An 18,895-nucleotide genomic window follows, 5' to 3' on the forward strand; every position below is an offset into this window, starting at 1 on the left:
AGCCAAGTATTTAGCAAATATTTTAACTAAAGAATTCTCACTTGAACCTGGTCTGATCTCCTGGATCGTTGACTTCCTTAGCTGTAGAACTCAGCAGGTAAAAACAGGCATGGCACTTTCTGACACAATAACTACCTGGATAGGCTCACCCCAGGGATGTGTCTTATCCTCTCTTTTATTTATTTTATACACCAACTCCTGCATCAGCACTTTTCCCAATAGGCACTTTATTAAGTATGCAGATGATACGGCCCGGTCAGCCTCCTCTTTGATGAGGAAGAGGAGCATGGGCCTGTCCTTGACTTCTTTATTAACTGGTGTGAGAAGTCAAACCTGCTTCTAAACACCTCAAAAACAAAGGAGATGGAAATAGATTTTAGAATAGCACAATCGCCCAACCCTACTCTTTTAAATAGCGAGCCCATTCAATGTGTCACTGAGTACAAGTATCTTGGTGTCGTGCTTGACTACAAGCTCAGATGGGATGTTTGGTCTGAGAAAATAAAAGCTAAGTCTCAACAAAGAATTTTTTTTTTACGTAAATTATTGTCTCTTAATGTCGGCAACAGAATGGTGAAGATGTTTTATCATGCTTTTATCGAAAGTGTGCTCTCCTTCGGCATTATATGCTGGTTCGGCAACGCCACTGAGGCACAGACAAAGTCAGTCAGGAGGGCCATAACATTGTCCAGTAAATTGACAGGAATCTCATTTTCTAATATGGAATGCTTATACAAGGACAGAGTTTTAAAATTGGCACACAATATTGTGAGTGACCTGAGGCACCCTCTTGCCTCTTACTTTGAACTGTTGCCATCCTGGCGGAGATATCGTCCCCCTCTGTTCCAAAAGAACAGATCTCGGCTGTCTTTCGTCCCACAAGCCATCAAACTCCTGAATAAATGATGGCTAGGACGCACTGTTTACCCAGCTGGTCTGGCCCTGTCCCCCCTATTTCGCAAATGAGGGCCTATAGGCCCCTTGTCATGTCTGCCGATATCTGGTTTTCTTATGTCTGTTTGTTTTTATCTGTGTCTATGTTGTTGTCAGTGACGTATTGTCTTATCTTTTTTAAATGCCTTTGTGATGTGCTGCAACCCATTTTCCCCTCGGGGACAAATAAAACAAATACTATACTATATACTTAAACAAATCATCATCTGCTCCCCCCCACAGTCACGCGGCGCTGCCTTCCTGCTTTGGGAACGATGAAAGGCGGGGTGGTGGTGGTGGGCAACGAGACCTCTTTGGATGCTGGAGAGGGCACCATCATCAACGCCACGGATGTGCTGGAGGCGTCAAAGTGAGTCCTTTTCACTGTATGGCAACACACAAGTTGTGTTAGCCTTTGAGTACATAAATCAGTCTCTCGGTGTTGCACAATTACAGAAATGTTGGATAAACATGACATCACATGACAATCATGTTATAACCTCAAAATATCACAACCCTGACATGATTAACAAATGCTGGAAAGATGTGTGCTGTGTGATCAGAACGGTGTCACTCAAATGCAATGGACAGTCATTTTTTTTATAAAATAAGGGTTCAAATTATTATTATTTTTAATGGATTAATTAGTTTAAAGACAATTTAACAGTTTTAAATAATATAAGAAACCCTTTATAGGTTAATAAGTAAAACTTCTTCCTTCTTAGCTCAAGGAAAAATGCTGCTAGGTAGATACATGCGAATGTGTGACTCTCCTGACTCACAATCTGCTATGCTGTGTCAGCTGACAGCACATCCCTGTCAAATCTCACTGCTGTGATTGGATAGGCTACTTAAAATGCAACATACACCGTTCTGCATGCTGATCATAGATATGTATGCACCATGGAGGGTTTACGCCAGAGTTTTCTATCAGCATTTCTCCCAATGGGGGAGGTTGCAAAGCAGAAAGCAGTGGCAATAGCGCTTGTTAATTATCAAGCTGTGTCACCATCTGTTATGTTGTGTTCTTGCTGACAGCAGCTGGAGAAAGACATGTCTAATTATTTGTCATACTGCGGTTTTCATCTTCATTTGTAATGTGGCATGACGACGCAAACAAATGAATATCTGCCCATGCAAAAAAAATGAACAGGTTTCAAATAAAGGTTTACTACGAAATAAAAAGCATCAGCTTTTGCTTTTACTACTTTATATCGTGATCCAATAACAATATGCAGCGTACAGATAATTGAAGGTTGAAGGATTAGCTTGAGCTTTATATTTATTTTTACACAATAGTTTAATAATTAGTACACATAGTTAACAGAAGTGTTTGCTGACATGTTGAGTTATGGTCTCCCCTATGATGCATTTTAAGGTTTTCCTCACCTGTAGTGTGTTATATAGGTTTTTGTGCATGAAAATGGTCTGAAAATGCTCAAATCATAAAGTTCCCTCCAGAGGGAGTTTCTCTCCCACACACTCCCACAGCAAAATAGGGCCTCTTTTGGCTAAAGGTTGTCATGTTTATGCCTCCATTCCTAACAGATGTCTACAATGTGGGTTGTTTTTATTTAATTTCCTTATTTTTCTTTTCTCTTTTTTTGTGTTCCAGGAAGTCAAATATGGTTGTTGAAGCTCGCCAGGTAGCCATGAGAATCTTTGAGGACTACACTCAGTCTTGGCACTGGATATTGCTGTAAGTCTCCTTTTGTTTAACTCTACAGTAACAAACCGTGTCATCTAGATTCTAGAACATCAGGAGTAAAATATAAGCAAACAAAACACCAATATTTATTTTGTTTACTCAAAATATGGATGCAGTTATCATGGCTGTAAAATGTTTGAACTTGATATATAAAAGCATCAGTATTCAAAATCAACAGCTAACTTATCATTTTGAAGCCAAAAATGTGACTTGACTGCAACTGTCAAATTCAAAAACTCCAAGAAGACTCTGTTCTCTTTTGATATTATACAAGTTCTAATGTGTCCTCCCTCTCTAGCGGTCTTGTGATTGCCATGCTAGTCAGCTTGGTTTTCATCGTCCTGCTGCGATTCTTGGCTGGCATCATGGTCTGGGTCATGATTGTTTTGGTTATTCTCGTCATCGGATATGGTAAGTCCTCAGCAGAGTTAACCGAACATTTTCCGTCTATGACGTTTTTTTTTTAACAATGACGGATGAGCCTTCCATCATTTTGACGGATCAGAACAGCGCCAAAGTTTCCCCGTAGAGGGGCTCCGGTATTATGCCGTGTTATGCATGCCCGATCAAAAGTATATGATATCGTTTCCAAACCTACATTTGCCGGACAAATCATTGAAGTGTCTGTGAGTATTTGCTTTACGCTGTGCGCGCTCCCGCGAGGTGCAGTGGGCATGCATAGCACGGCGCTAACAGTTCACGAGCGAGTGTGTGCCCCCGTCCGTCAGAGTTGTGTACAGACCGACGGGTGATAATGTATATATTCGGAAATTGTACGATCCTGTCCGTCAAAATGCAATGATGGGCAGCGAAAAAGTCTAGCGCAACCTCTGGTCCTCCGCCTCGTGAGATAATAAAGTGATCTGCTTCAATGACAAAGGGAATCTGAATATTTGGACTCTTCTTTTAGGGATTTTCCACTGTTACATGGAGTTTGCGAGTCTGAAGGGAGAGCCGGGCTCTGATGTCACTATCCGCGATCTGGGCCTGCAGACAGACTTCTCTGTGTACCTGCAGATCAAACAGACCTGGCTGGCCTTCAGTACGTATACACACACACACACACACACACACACACACACACACACACACACACACACACACACACACACACACACACACACACACACACACACACACACACTCTTGCCGTCTTAAATACATTGCTGTGTAAGGTATCCATGAATCCTGTTAATCAAATGCTTTGTTAATCTGTTACAGTGATCATCCTGGCTATTGTAGAGTTCTTCATCATCCTGCTACTCATATTCCTCAGGAAGAGACTTATAATTGCCATCGCCCTCATCAAAGAGGCTAGCAGGTCAGTCAAGGCCATGAATGGCATCTCCATGTTCACTTTTTGCTGCGGTCATGACGACATAACTAAAATGTGGGCTGGCTTTACGTTAAACTCCTGGCAACGTTCCGCCCCAGCCTATCGTCCCCCATCAGAAATGTTGCTGTATCAGAAACGATGCCTGACGTGTTCTGGAAGTAATATGGTCTGTGTTTACATTAGCAAGCATCGCTAACACTCAGAGCTAACGCTGTGCTGGAGAGAGTCTGTGTAAAGAAGACGGATATAAAGGGTACTCACCTTGTGGTAAACCCACGAGAGAGAAAGAGCTCCATAATGTTTCAGAAATAATGCTTGATGTGGTTTGGAACATAATATGGCGTTTAATCACGGCAGCGATTAGTTGAGTTTCTGCTGGTAGACAGCCTTCTCTTCACAGAGCTCACTGCTTGCATGCGGTTGCTCCAAAGGGGCGTGGCCAGCAGCAGCTCCAAAGGGGCGTGGCCAGCAGCAGCTCGTTAAATGTAAAGCTACGGACCCAGAATCAGCACTTTAGTTACAGGGCTGAAATAGAGGGGTATTTTGGTTGGTATTTTGAGCAAAACACTTCAGAGACATGTTTTGTATAGATATGGCCCTATAATATATTGTTCAAATATAGCATAATAGGTGAGCTTTATATTACTAAGTAAAATGTGAAATAAGTTGCTCACTCTAAGGGTGTTTGAGCTTCATTGTTTACCGTTTAAGTTCACATCTGCTTTCATCATTGCCACTGCAGTAGTTTTTGAGCACCGTGTATAGTGTTCCTGTTCAGCAACAAACATCTCTGGGGAGCATTTAGATGCAAAACATTTCCATTAGCAATTTCTGGAGACCAAACAAAGACAAAACAAGTTTGAATGTTGTACTCCAATGCTCCAGATGGCCAGAAACACGAATCCAGGAAAACTGCTTAGGTTGCTGCAAGTCTGCTGGATGTGTACAGGCAACTGTTTGCTAATACCTTTAGCTTAACAACATTTGAAGAGAGACCTTAGCATTCAGAAAGGTCCTTTGATTTTACACTTAAACTTGACAATGCTTGGGCAAAAAGGTATTACCTAATCTTGTTGACGTAACGTTTTCTTTTTCAGAGCTATTGGGCAGGTCATGTCATCGCTGTTCTACCCCATCCTGACCTTTGCCCTGCTCTCTGTGGTGATCGCCTACTGGGCTATCACCGCTGTGTATCCTTTCTTTTGTCCAGATATGGAGAAAACATAGTCAAAGCAAAAACATGTCACAATATTTGTTTCCACCTTTATTTGCACAAATTCCAACTCTATACTTTTCTATATTCCTATATATATTTAATATATTTTGCATTAATATAAATGCTAAGGAATAACTAAAGAAAAGGGAAAAATAAACAACTATTTTATGTGTATTATACAAGTAATCCAACAGTTAAACATTCAATCCAACACATTTACTACTTTACAAAATGGTGTCATTGGAAATCACTATATCTTCCAAGTTCTGAAACCTTCTATGCTTTCCTACTTCATCACTTGTTGGTGACATTTTCCCATAAATATATAAAGGGCTTTAGATGTATTTTGATGTGACCTTTTCAGAGACATCCTCCCTTTGTTGACATGCTGTTATCTCCTTGACCACTCTACCAGCTTTTTGTCCACCTCTAATGATCAGGTGTACAAAGTGTTCAACAACTCAGAGTGCGAGTACTCACGAGACACCTGCGACCCCAAGGTACACTTTCAAATGTCACTGCCTCATGGCGTTAACTGACTGAAGATGTGTGTGGAGTTTTGTCAGAAAAAGAAATACTCTGTCTATATTTGACACCTTTGCTTATCTCATTGTTTACCAGTTTCATCATAGATTTTATTTTAAATTCACTTGAATAATACTGTGGTTTCCCTCTTCCCTTTTTCTCCAGACGTTCAACATCTCCAACGTTTCATCTCAGTGTCCTGATGCCGAGTGTCTGTTTGCCTTCTATGGTGGAGAGACCCTCTACCACAAATACCTCATCCTGTTCCAGTTCTACAACGTTTTCCTCTTCTTCTGGTGCGCCAACTTCGTGACGGCCCTGGGCCAAGTCACTCTGTCAGGGGCCTTCGCCTCCTATTACTGGGCCTTCAAGAAACCCAACGATATTCCCGCCTTCCCCATCTTCGCCTCGCTTGGACGGGCTCTCCGGTTAGAGACTCAATTCTATTGTATTGTTGTGCAATCTGTCCACCTGTGAATATTCTGTTCCATTACAACTATCAGTGATGATGTTATGCTCATGCTTGGCTTCTGTTTCCACTTCCCCTCCAGATACCACACTGGCTCTCTGGCTTTTGGCTCTCTGATCCTCTCCTTTGTTCAGGTCATCAGGGTCCTTCTGGAGTACCTGGATCACAAGTTGAAAGGTCAGACAATTGAACCACTGACTAACTTAATTAGTGTCGTAGGGGATAACCCGATTAGCCTGCTATTATATACATCAGTAGATTCATTAAAAAACAGAGACTGTATTTTCTGTTTCAAAAGGCTCTCACACCAACAAATATATAAGACTGCCTTTTTTAAATGTTTGCAACAGCACTAACCACTCTCACGCTGCTTTCATGCCTGGTGCAGCCGTGTTCAATGATTATAGAGGAGACATTGTGTTGCAGAAGGCAGCCCCTCAGCTAATGGTGCACATGTGTTACGTGTTGAATGTAGCCTGCCCGTAAGGAGCCGAATTCCACCTCCAATCTCACAGTAGAATCTCCACATCTGCTGGAAAAAATGATTGGAACTCAAAGGATTTTTCCCTTTTTCTATAAGAGGGTGTTGAATGTCGGATTTCTCCCCATAAATCGTGATGCATTCCTCTCTCTTTCTCCCTCTGTGCCTTCGCTCCCCTGTAGTTTCCCTTCTGTCTAAAGATTGCTCAAATAGCGGGGTGGGGATTTCTATTTACATCCACAGAAATGAAGCAGACTAAAAAGAGAAAGCGTGTTCCTTCTCCTACGCTCCGTTTCAGTACTACGGACAGCACCACACCTACACACACACAATGCACACACAACAAACAGTGTTGTCCATTGTTCTGAAACAACAGCTAAGCTATAGTCACATGTATCTCAGCGATGCACTGTGTTATTTTGCTTTCGCTCTATGGATACTTAAAGCTTAGACGGAGTGTGATCAATGACAACAAAAAAACACATGATTTGTCAACGATTTTATGGTAGTCAAGAGACCCCTTACTGCGGGACCCCCCTACTGTGTTGATTGTGTGTCTTCTTCTTTATGTTGTACTTATCAATGACTATGAATATGCATTTACGATGATGTCGTTAGAGTGGTTGGATTCTGGTTTTGGATTGATGCATGTGTAATGCCAAAGGTCAGAATAATGCATTTCATTCTTTTAAATGTATAGAATGAAATGTAACATGTTTTATCACATCCCTCAGGTGCTCAGAACAAGTGTGCTAAATTCCTGCTGAGCTGCATGAAGTGCTGCTTCTGGTGTCTGGAGAAATGTATCAAGTTCCTTAACAGGAATGCCTACATCATGGTGAGTCATCGCTATCAGATACTGCTGTGTCAGAGAGGATCTGGTCCCGGTTTAAAATGGTAAAACATATCTTTTTCTCAGATTGCCATCTATGGAAAAAGTTTCTGCCCTTCTGCTAAGAATGCCTTTTTCCTGCTCATGAGGAACATCGTCAGGTGGGATTTCATTTCATTTATATCCACAATGTTAAATGATATATGCATTACACTAATTCATATTTAAGCTTTACCTATCATTGTTTCATGGGATATTCTCTTATCTTCTCTGCTGATCTGTTTCCTCACAGGGTGGCTGTTTTAGATAAAGTGACTGACTTCCTGCTGTTCCTTGGGAAGCTCCTCATCGTTGGAATCGTTGGTGGGAGAGCTTTTTATTTTTAGAACTAAAGTGTGTACCCTGGAGAGAGATCTGTTACGATCTCTTGTTGAAACCCATTAATTTACTTTTGTTTCTCTGTGCAGGCATTTTCTCTTTCTTCTTCTTCTCCGGGAGAATCAAAGCCGTAGAGGAGGCTGCTCCATCTCTCAACTACTACTGGGTGCCAATAATGGTGAGAGACAGTTAAATATGCAGGATTTCTCTTTCAAAGAAACGGATACACACTATAGATGCAGAGATACCTCATTGCAGAAACACAGATATATCATATACATGTACAAATAGCTGCTACGGGTTCATTTGAGACCTTTTTAATATCACATCAGATGCAATTTAAATTAGTATTAGTATTGTGTGCCTCTACTGTGACATGTCTCCATGTTTTTATGTTAAAAAAGCTCTTTATTTTTATCTCATACTGCCTGTGCTGCAGCACCTCTTTTCACCCTCTGTCTGAAACCAGAGCCCAGTCTGCTCTGATTGGTTAGCTGACCGGCTCTGTTGTGATTGGTCAACCAGAAATGTCCAGCCCCGTAGCCTATCACCTACAATGTGTGCGCTAGCCAATAGAAGCGCGAGTGTTACATAGTGATGTCACTATGTTAAGGAAGAAATCAAAGTGATTTTAATGTGCTTTTAGTCCAAATGTATGCTGGTTACAGCTTCTCCAATGACAGCATTTGACCCTTTTCCTTTTTCTAAATAATGTGAACTGAGTAACATTGGTGTTTTGACAGTCTCTTGGACAGTACAAGATTTTTCACAAAATTATAATGTATGGCAGGCAAGAGAAAATATTCAAAACGTTCTTAAACTCAGTATAATAATCTTTTGAGGTAGCCTGGGAGAATTAATGCCACAGCAGAAGTCTTGATTTGTTATTGATATTTGTGATTTCCTTCCCCTAGACGTTGATAGTGGGATCCTACCTCATCGCCCATGGCTTCTTCAGCGTGTACGCCATGTGTGTGGACACACTGTTCCTCTGCTTCTGTGAGTACATTTGCATTCAGTCAGTTCTCCTCTTTTCTTCCTTATTCCAAGCACTAATACAACTTCCTCGAGCTAAAATGCTTGTTTCTCCTTCCTGCCATGTTTCTGACTCTTATTCTCTTTGTCTCATTCCTCCCATTCCGTTTACTTTATTTTTATACACTCCCTTTTATTTCATGTTTCCCTTTCCCTTTAATTTTCCATTAACCCAATAAAAAAAAACACGAAATACACATCCCCGTAAACGGAAAAAGGTGAGGACCTGGAGAGAAACGACGGCTCGTCAGACAGGCCTTACTTCATGTCGCCCGAGCTGCACGAGATCCTCTCCAAAGCCAAGAGGGTGGAGGAAGACCACGATGGGGTCGAACAGGGGGATTCTGGTGATCCTGCAAAGCCAATGGATGAAGTGAAACTGGAGGAGGAGACCCCTCTTCAGCAACAAGACGGAGAAATCCAACTGAAACAACAGACGGTGCTCAAGCAGGAAAACGAAGAGGAGCAGCCTCTGCAGGCCACAACTGATACCGAAGAGCCACAACAAGAGAACAAAGAAGAAGAAAAAGTCAGTCAGGTTGAGGAGGCTGAAAAGAAAGAAGAAGAAGAGGTGGCAAAGCAGAAGGAAAAAACCGAGGAGGCGCCACCTCCCGCTGCGGAGGCTGAGAAAGAGGAGACCGCTGATAAAAAAGAGGAATCTTTGGAAGATAGTCCTCCTTCTGCACCACAGGAGTAAACAGTAATGCAAGGGCAAATAAATAAGGCTTGGTTAACCTCAAAACGTACTGTATCTACAACGTGATGTGATGTGGGCATGTTAAATGTGCGGCATACAACAAAAGCTAAATATTTCCGATGTGACAGCTTGGAGGAGGTCAAAGAAGGTCAAAAGCCCAGTTGCATCTCTGTAGCTTGAACAAAAAACGCTCTCTCGTGTTGGTTTTAGAACAGTGTTGGTTTTTATATATTGTGAAGATCTGTAGAACTTTGTGAGTGCTGAACCTGTGCCTGATTACTGTCACTGATATTTGTTGTCTTAATCCTGTTAAACGATGCACTGCAGAACCACTACGTACCGTGTTTACAGCCGGAACACACTCATGTCAATCGATGGTGAATCTCTTTCACGGTTTACAATAATACCAGCTGACCAGCCAAAATGTTACAGACATATTTGATAGACTGTATGAATATTGGATCTTTTTATTCCCCTATGAAACGTGTATATATACAGTACAGGGTTTCCGCTAGGATTTTTCCTCGCCGGTCAAATGTCCGGGCAGAATTTATTTTACCGGACTAATTTGAAACTTACCGGTCATATTTCAATAATAATAAGAGTTGTGTAGCAGAGTTTCCGTTAGCAGGTAATTACCGGACTATGAGCAGATATGCTTCAGTTTAAAACTCAGTTCACGGTGCTCATTTTTATATTGCTTCAGTTTATAATTGTAACAGATCGAAAAATTCAGATTCATTTTTCAATAAATGATTCCACAAACAACAAACAACATAATTATTACATTCAAACAAACTACTTGTAGTAGATAACGTACATTATTCAAAAGTTTACATTACATTTGAATAATAACACGGGAGAAACGGATCCTCTCTTTTCCCCTCTCTCTCCTGACAGCACGTCAGTTTCTCATGCAGCTCCTGCAGCTCGCTAAACAGAGGGCGGGGCTTCAGGTGATTATGCAGAGCTGCGTGTCTCCAGACTCAGCAGCTGATCTGATCTCTCTCTCGCTCCGGTTACACTTCACTCGCGTTTATGTCCATATCGATCTGATCCAGCTCTCCTGATCGGCCTTTATAGAGAGCACCGATCAAACTATTAAGAGTGAATATCGGCCGATAATGACCGGCGGCCGATCGATCGGAGCCTCCCTAATTATTACCAGACATTTTGACCGGCAGGTTTTGAATTTACCGGTTTTTAATACATTTTACCAGCTAAAAACCGGTAATTACCGGCTAACGGAAACCCTGATACAGTAGTGTTCTTCTATTACGAATTGTTTCAGCTTCAGTCTTGTAGAGATCCAAGATGGGATCCGATGTATTGTATTGCCACCTACTTGCCTTGGTATTTTTGACTGATGTAAGTGCTGTTAGTGTCGCCATGACACAGCCTCTCTTTGGACCCCCCCCCCCAAAAAAAAGTGTACTAACCCAACCTACATTGCTCTGTCCTTCTCCCCTCTGTCTCTCTGCTGCATGGTGTTGTCATGGCCTTCTGAATGCTCGCAACTAGCATCTCAACTCTCTGGATGCTTTTGTACACTTTGTTTCTCTTTTGTCGCCTTGTGTAAGATGTAAGTTACTGATTGATGACATTCCATATTTATCGGATGTAAATCTTGATTAAAGGTGATTGTATTTAACCACAGTCAGTCATTCTGTTGTGGGTAATCATGAGCTTCAAAATGGTTTGGCGTTTGGAAGTAGGTGAGTTTTCATTTGTCTTAAAGGGGATCCCCAACTATTTGACCAGTTAAGGGTACTTGACTTGCCATGGTGTATACTGAGCCTGTAACACTGTTTCTAAAAGGTTTTGATGCTTTGGGGAGGCTTTTATAAACCTTAGAAATAAAGAAAAGCAATTTGAAAGCCGTGAATATTTGCTAACAATCAGATTGAGACGCATTATGGGACGCATAGTATACTGTTTTTTTTTTTAACTTGATCCATATTAGGGACTACAATCAGGATATCTCTGCTGCAATGACTAAGCAGTGGTTTGGAGCTTTTTGGCTTGTGATCCTTTAAAATGAAACTACTTTTGGCCCCTTATTGCCGGTTATGAAATATATTCATAATATAATATTATTATATATTATAATAAAAACAAAATGTTTCTAATAGAAATTAATACTTCAAGTTCAATTGTATTTGGGCCCAGGTTATGAACTACTTAATAACTGGTTTATCCTCTTACTTTGACCCATGACATCACTATACCATGTGGTTACAGGCGGGTCCAATAGAGCGGGCAAAAACACTGCTTAACTGATATTAAATTACTCTTTTAACTGTCTCTCGTTGGTCTCCTTACTTTGTAAAGTGCAATGTTAAGATAATAATTATTGATATTATGTTTCTCGACATAGGCGTAATTAATGCTTGAAGAAACACACTCCTCAATGTCAGTTTCGGTAGTTTAATGACAAGGATGACGACACCCTGAAACAGAGCAATGCAGCAAGATAAGCTGACAAAGTACTACATCCATGCATGTCATGACCAATACAAATATATACCACGACACAGAGTATAGACACACCAAACAATAGTGGAAACAATCTTACATGAATGAGTGGATGAACGTCTCAACTCGAGGCGGAGTGAATGAACAATGTTTAAACTAAAATGGCAGCTCGGTACTACCGGGTCAGAGCACGGCATATCCGGACAGTGACAGCAGTGACGCTGCCCTCTAGTGGCCGGCGATAAACTCTTCATCCCCCCCAGACCGGAAAACTATGGGCCGGAATAGATTAACGGTTTAAATCCCGTATCCAGCTGCTGGACTCGGGCTCGTAACGTGCAGGCGGCCTCCTCGCGCGGCCTGGCCGAGTAGGCTGGGGTCAGCGTCGGCGGCGACTGTGGCACCGGGAGCGGTGCGCCCAGGAAGGCACCCGTAGGAACGGTGAGGTCAGAGGACGCCTCACCAGCAGGCGCCGGTGGGGAAGCGCCCATAACCGAGTCGCGGGGTCCAACAGCCAGCCGCTGAGCAATCTCCTGGGGCGTCGCCCAGCCCGGGTGGATAGGTGGGGGCTGATGGTCCAGGGCAGTGGGCGGCGGCGACGGCGCAGCCGACTGCTCACGGGCGCAGGGTGTGGCCGGCGTGTAGGCACGGAGGAATCGCCGGTTGTGCAGTGTCAGACGTCCCGAACCGTCAACCCTGACCCGATGCTGGTCGTGGCCGGGCGACTCCACCACGATCCCTGACCTGTCCCATTTGTGGGGGCTCGGGCCTTGCTGGTTCTGGAGGAATACCCTTTCGCCGAGTGCCAATGGGCGGAGCGGTCTTGAGTGAGTCCCCAGAGACTCGGTGGTACGGGTCCGAAGGGCGTCCTCCTTCGCGCCATAGCAGGCGGATATGCGGGTTCGAGAACTTCTCGAGGCGGTTCACGAAGGAGAGCGAGCCACAAAGGAGAGCGAGCCACGTAGGGGGCGGCCGAAGATTATCTGCGCTGGCGAGAGGTTGCAGTCGGGGTCAGGCGTGTTTCGCAACTGCAGCATAGCACGCAGGAAGCGGTCCTGATCAAGGTCGCCCGACGGGCCGGTGTTGGACATCAGGAGGCGCTTAGCAGTCTTCCGCCCTCCCATTCGACTGCGGAAAGCTAACGGAAGACACACGGTGTTTGACGTGCCATAAGCGGAGGAAGTCTTCAGTGTGGCTCGCCTTGAATTCCGGACCACCGTCGCTCGAGAGCTCCTCCGGTACGCCGAAGGTGGCGAAGAACGAACGGAGGTGTTGGACCAGGCCAGCTGAGCCCGCCAGGGCAGTACCCGCCGTAGAGCTCAGGACCTCTACCCAGCCCGAGAGCCGGTCCCCGACAACTAGGTAGTGGCGGCCCCCATAGTCGAAGAAGTCAGCAAACACCGCCTTGAATGGCGTGGACGGGGGTGAGGACGGCCGGGGGGGTGTAGCTGCCTGTGACCGAGCATTGCGGCTGCAGTCTGCACACCCGTCCTTGGTGGCCTGAATGTCCCCGGACATCCCGGGCCAGTAAACTATGGCTCGGGCATGCTGCCCCATCGCTGAGGTCCCCTGGTGAGCGGCATGGAAATGCCGAAGGACTCTCCCACGGAGGGATGGGGGGACCACGACGCGGTCCCGATAGAGCAGGACGCCGTCCTGTGCGTAGACGGACTCACAGACCGATGATAGACTCGCCAGGGCAGGGTCATTAACGTCAATCCCACCCTCCTGCTCGATGAGTTGGAGGAGGTGGCCGAGGCATCCGTCAGCCGCTGTCTCCCGTGCGAGGAGGGGCCAAGAGATGGCTCCGAGCTCCCGTGCGTCGTCGCGGATGGAGGCCATGAGTGCTGACTCCACAGCGTCAGGCCCGCTCGGCAGCCCCAATGAGAGGCCGTTCGCTGAGCCCGAGGGGGAAGGATGCCTCGACGTGGCATCAGCGGCATAGTTGCTCTTGCCAGGCAGATGCACAATGTCAAAGTGCCATGGGAGGGTGCGCTGCTTGAGTCTAAACAGACGCGAGTTTGTTATCTCATCCAGCGTACGGTCGTCAAAGATCTTCACCAACGGCTTATGGTCGGTGACCACGACGAGGTTGTCGGACCCCTGCGTGAAGTAACGCGTCTGTTCCAGACCCCAGGCCACAGCTAGGGCCTCTCCCTCGACGGCCGCATAGCGCTACTCCGCAGGGGACAGGAAACGCGAACCCGCGAAGGTGATCCTCCATCCAGGTATGCCCGAGGCACAGTGACAATGTTGCTGGAGCAGGAAGTAGCCAATGCCACGCATGGACCAGTCAGGGCGGAGACAGGTACGCTTCTGCATGTCGTAGATCTCCACGCCCTCTCGGATGGCATCCATTATGGCTTGCTTGGACGCCTGGAAGGTCTCCTCCAGAACGGGGGACCATAGGAACACACAGCGTGGGCTGAGGAACGGCTTAAATGGAGCCATCGTGTCACGCAACTGGGCGTAGTTAGCCACCTGGTTGACAAGGCCGAACCAACTCCTGATGTCTGTCGTGGAGCCAGGGGTGGGGAAGTCCCGGATGGCGTCTAAGTATTTCGGGAGCGGTTCGATGGTAGATTCCGACACCCTGAAGCCGGCGAAATTGACGCACCTTTCCGCGAACTGAAGCATGTCCGGGTTCAACACGATGCCCGACCGGCTGACACGCGTCAGGAAGTCGATGGTCCTCCACCAGTGTTGCTCCAGGTCGGTGTCATAGTGGATGATGTCATCCACACAACGTTCCTTGCGTTCATAGTCCGAGAGGACGGCGTCAAACCGGCGGTTGTAGCCATCCCCTGATGATAGGAAACCCTGTGGTGCCCTGGTGTAGCGCCAACGGCCGAAGGGTGTGATGAAGGTGGCGATCCGACTCACGTAGGGGGACACTGTGGTAGCCGTTCCAGGCGTCCGTGACGGTCTTCCAGGTGCCCTTCGGGACGCGTCGTGCAAGGTGGAACGGGGACTCAGTGGCGAAGGTCTCACGTTGGCAGAACTTGTTAAGGGGGGAGAGGTCCACGGTCCTGCGGGGGGAACCGTTGTGCTTCCGAGTGACTACCATACGATGGCACCACGCCACTGGCTCGCCGTATGGCACGCATTCAATGACCCCAAGGGCTTCGTCCCGCAGGAGGTCATCGTGGACCCTCCGCTGCCAGTGTAGAGGCACTGTAGCCGCGGTGTGGCATGCCTTAGGTGTAGCTGCGGGGTCCACGTGCATCTCGATAGGTGGCCCCTCCATGCATGGTAGTGCCCGATGGCAGCAAGTATTGAATGTCGACGAGGCATATCTCTCGAGTAGCCAACCTTTCATCCGGTTGTTGTTCTCTGGCGTACAAGGGAACGGCAGTGCTGCGGGGCGCGCCGGGGGGACCGTGCGCTGAGGACATGAGCACTGGGCGTCCCGGGGGTCACCTGGCCCCACGCAGCCGCCGTTGGCTGACCTCGTCGCATTGACGGACAAGGGCTGGTCTGGCGTGTCAGCCGTGTCAGGGCTACACCTGTCCTTGGGCCCCCTGCAACGTCGTCCGACGGGAAGTTCACGGGCAAGAGGTCGAGGTTGAGCAACGACTCGTAGGAGAGGTACATGGCCCGGACTGAGCTGCTCACGTATACCATGGAACGGCAGGATGTAACACGCCCCCCGCTGCAGGTCGTCGAGAGCCTAGCGAAGAACGCTCCCTCGATGGTTATAGGGGAGCGGATGGCGGCCGACAAGCTGACGGGTCGCAGGTCGTCCCGCGAGAAACCGCAGGCCAGGAACTCCTCCAGAGACCAAAGGTCCGACTGCGCGCCAGTGTCCGCAACGGCGGATATCCGAGCTCCGTCGGCCGAGCCCCGGTTGCTGGTGCCATCCCTCAGCCCGACTGGCATGTCCATCGAGATGGTGATTAATGCTCGGGGGTGGTCTCTCAGCCTGGCTCGTCTCCATTTGCCCTTGGAGAAGATGTGGTGCTCGAGTCTGATAGGTGCAGGCCTGTTGACACAGCCGTGCGACGTAGGGGCGCGGCGATGGCTCCCGCGACGTCGACCAGGGCGGGCCCCAGCTTGCACCGACGAGACCTGGGAGACCGGCTCCGACCCCATGGCGGCCTGTTGACTGTCGGATGACGGCTGTTGGCGCCTCTGTCGTCGGCGGTGCCTGTAGCAGCCGATGCACACCTGGTGAGGCTTAGGATTCCACCCGCGAGGCCCCTCCGTGAAGACGTTAAAGACACTCTTACATTCCGGGCACGAGGCACGTCTGTGGAGTCGTCTTCAGGCGCCGGAATGACGACATGGCTGATAGGGAGGACGACGGGAGAGCGTTACGGGCCATCTCTCTGTTCTCGACGAGTGCAATTACGTCGTTAACTGGCTTGACCAGGACGTCAGGTGTCCCCAGCGTCTCACGGCGTATATCCGAGTCATAAATGCCATTGAGCAGAACATCACGGATAATGTGGTCGGTATAGTCCACGTCCTTACCACACTCGCATACCGCATTATATGCGCATGTCTCTGCTTTACCCCGCACTCTGGCAGCGAATGCGCGGAATGTCTCATCGCGTTCCTGGCGTAACTGAAGTAGCTCGGTACGCAGGACGCATGTAGCGACTGGCGGCGTCGGGGGCGGCTTTCAACAGGCTGTCTCCAAGTACAGGCCCAGCGCACTGAAACAGCTGGAAGGGGGCCTGGGCATCTCCTATGCTTGAGCCAGCGCGGAATACGTTCCAACGGCGGATGAACACGTTCCATTCCTCTATCGACACGCCCACATCAACTTTGGGCCGATCGAGTCTCGGGCCGTGAGGGGCTGGGGCCTGGGCTGGGGCCTGGGCTGGTGCGGCCATGACAGGCGCTGCGTGCTGGTGGCTAAATCCATGAATTGTCAATATAGCAATGACGAGTGCTTCAGACAAGTCTTCGGATTCAAACTCGCAGCCGGGGACAATTTAACAAATGTTAAGCCTTTGTTATAAGCCACTTTTTTAAACATGGGGCTCGACATTATAAATGGCCCGCTGCCCCGGAAGCACTATTTAGACACTCCGGGCCAGCATAAAGTACTTTTCACTTGCCTGCTCGGGCCACTAAAAATGTTGCTTAAAAAAAAAAAAATGGTCCTGTGGTATAGATATTTTGAAGTAATTTTGTTAAATTGTTTCATTTATTAATGCTACAACATAGCGTGTCATGATTGCCGGTTGTCGTTGTTGGATGAAAAGCAAACAGCTGTTTTTTTTTCCCGTGTGGGAGCGCGCTCCTTCACTACAGACTTTAGCGCCACCTAACCATTCGCCAAAAGGTTTTTAATACCAGCGGTAACCGGCCAAGCGCCGGGCAAAAAACAATCTTCAAATAAAAGAAAGTCACCGGAGGAGTTAAAGGAGCGTGACAGGGAGTATGAGAAGAATTGCGAGAGAAAGTTTCTGTTAGAGCTGGGTCAAAAGTGAAGGACCTACAATGGCAGAGACCAGATGGATGCAGTCTTTTAACAAAGTTTAATAAAGGAAAAAGGGAGCAACTAAAAAACAATCCACACAATGAAGGTGGATCTAGTTCACGCTGGTGGCAGTGGAAGGACTCAGGCTGGCTCGAGCAGACACTGGGAAAAAACAAGGTTACTCTTCAACAAAAACAGCAAGAGAAAATTACACTAAGCTATAGGATACTACAACGTTCAGACAGAGGGCAGGAGGGCAGTGTTTCTCAAACTTTTTCATACCAAGGACCACTTAACCAATACAAAAACACTCGCGGACCACCTAACTCCACAAATATCCAAACCACATCGTTTTTCTAGATCAGATTACAAATCACCTGAAAATGGTACAAACACGTGGTAACATGTGTGATGAAGGTGTTGCGCTGGACTATATCATGCAATCGAAAGTGAAACGTAAGCTCTCTCCATTGCGGAGATATTCCTGCGAGAGTTCGGAAAACTTTAATTTATCTATTTATTTGAAATGTAACATTTTACCAATATACTCACGGATCACCAGTGGTCCCCGGACCACACTTTTGAGAAGCATTGAACCATACAAGTTTCAGCCACACTGGCTTGATCGATGGAGTTGGCTTCAATATGATGCCAATATAAACAAGGTCTTCTGTCGGCTCTGTACATCAATGCCGACCTATGCTGACAAGTAAGTGAAGAGTAGAAAATATAAAAGGTATATTGGCTATAGGGAAATGTACCAGCAGTTTAGGATAATGAAGGTTCTATTACATAGCCATTACATTTCTAACTCCTAATGACAGGAAGGCAGAAAGCACATTATACAAATAATAATAATAATACTCATAATAATGATAATAGCAGACATTTAACAATGACCACAATATAATTATTTTTAATAAACCAAATATGAACAATTGAGGAAAAACTGATGATTCAAATGTTGTAGTACATGTAGTAATGTAGTTTGTGCACACATTACCATTGCAACAAATGTGTTAATTTTCTTCATTATTAGTGGATTTTTTGGACGAATGCTCTTGGGCCAGTGGAATTTGACACTTAATGTCTACCCCTGAATGTTTCTGGAGTTACTTGAAAGGCAAAAGAGATTATAGAGAGCCGAGGCATGGAAAAGTGAAATGACTCTACCGAATGTTGTTCTTCAACTGCTTCTGCTCATGTCACAGTGGAGGATCTGGAGCGCAACGATGGATCAGCAGAGAGGCCGTACTTCATGTCCCAGAACCTGCTTAGCATCCTAAAGAAGTCCAATGAAGAGGTCAAACCTGTAGACTAGGTCGTGTGTGTGTGTGTGTGTGTGTGTGTGTGTGTGTGTGTGTGTGTGTGTGTGTGTG

At 46.4% G+C, this 18,895-nt stretch overlaps 1 protein-coding gene across 3 annotated transcripts in view; it reads left to right on the forward strand.

Annotated features, from left to right (window-relative positions):
- Window positions 1-18,895, forward strand: part of slc44a2 (solute carrier family 44 member 2 (CTL2 blood group)) — a 29,464-nt gene extending 10,569 nt beyond the window's left edge. For 2 of the 3 annotated variants that reach the window (XM_034090954.2, XM_034091032.2), the window contains exons 8-22: window positions 1,177-1,303; window positions 2,549-2,632; window positions 2,940-3,052; window positions 3,552-3,683; window positions 3,863-3,962; window positions 5,075-5,167; window positions 5,609-5,693; window positions 5,884-6,146; window positions 6,270-6,364; window positions 7,403-7,506; window positions 7,588-7,661; window positions 7,793-7,863; window positions 7,968-8,056; window positions 8,793-8,877; window positions 9,132-11,864. In XM_034090954.2, the coding sequence (XP_033946845.1) occupies window positions 1,177-1,303; window positions 2,549-2,632; window positions 2,940-3,052; window positions 3,552-3,683; window positions 3,863-3,962; window positions 5,075-5,167; window positions 5,609-5,693; window positions 5,884-6,146; window positions 6,270-6,364; window positions 7,403-7,506; window positions 7,588-7,661; window positions 7,793-7,863; window positions 7,968-8,056; window positions 8,793-8,877; window positions 9,132-9,610 (1,994 nt within the window). In that variant the 3' untranslated portion in view covers window positions 9,611-11,864. Of the gene's footprint in view, window positions 1-1,176; window positions 1,304-2,548; window positions 2,633-2,939; window positions 3,053-3,551; window positions 3,684-3,862; window positions 3,963-5,074; window positions 5,168-5,608; window positions 5,694-5,883; window positions 6,147-6,269; window positions 6,365-7,402; window positions 7,507-7,587; window positions 7,662-7,792; window positions 7,864-7,967; window positions 8,057-8,792; window positions 8,878-9,131; window positions 11,865-18,727 lie in introns of those variants that run through there. The other variant, XM_034091114.1, reaches the window with a different exon arrangement.

Source organism: Pseudochaenichthys georgianus, chromosome 1 (genome assembly GCF_902827115.2).
Source record: "Pseudochaenichthys georgianus chromosome 1, fPseGeo1.2, whole genome shotgun sequence".
Lineage (NCBI taxonomy): Eukaryota > Metazoa > Chordata > Actinopteri > Perciformes > Channichthyidae > Pseudochaenichthys > Pseudochaenichthys georgianus.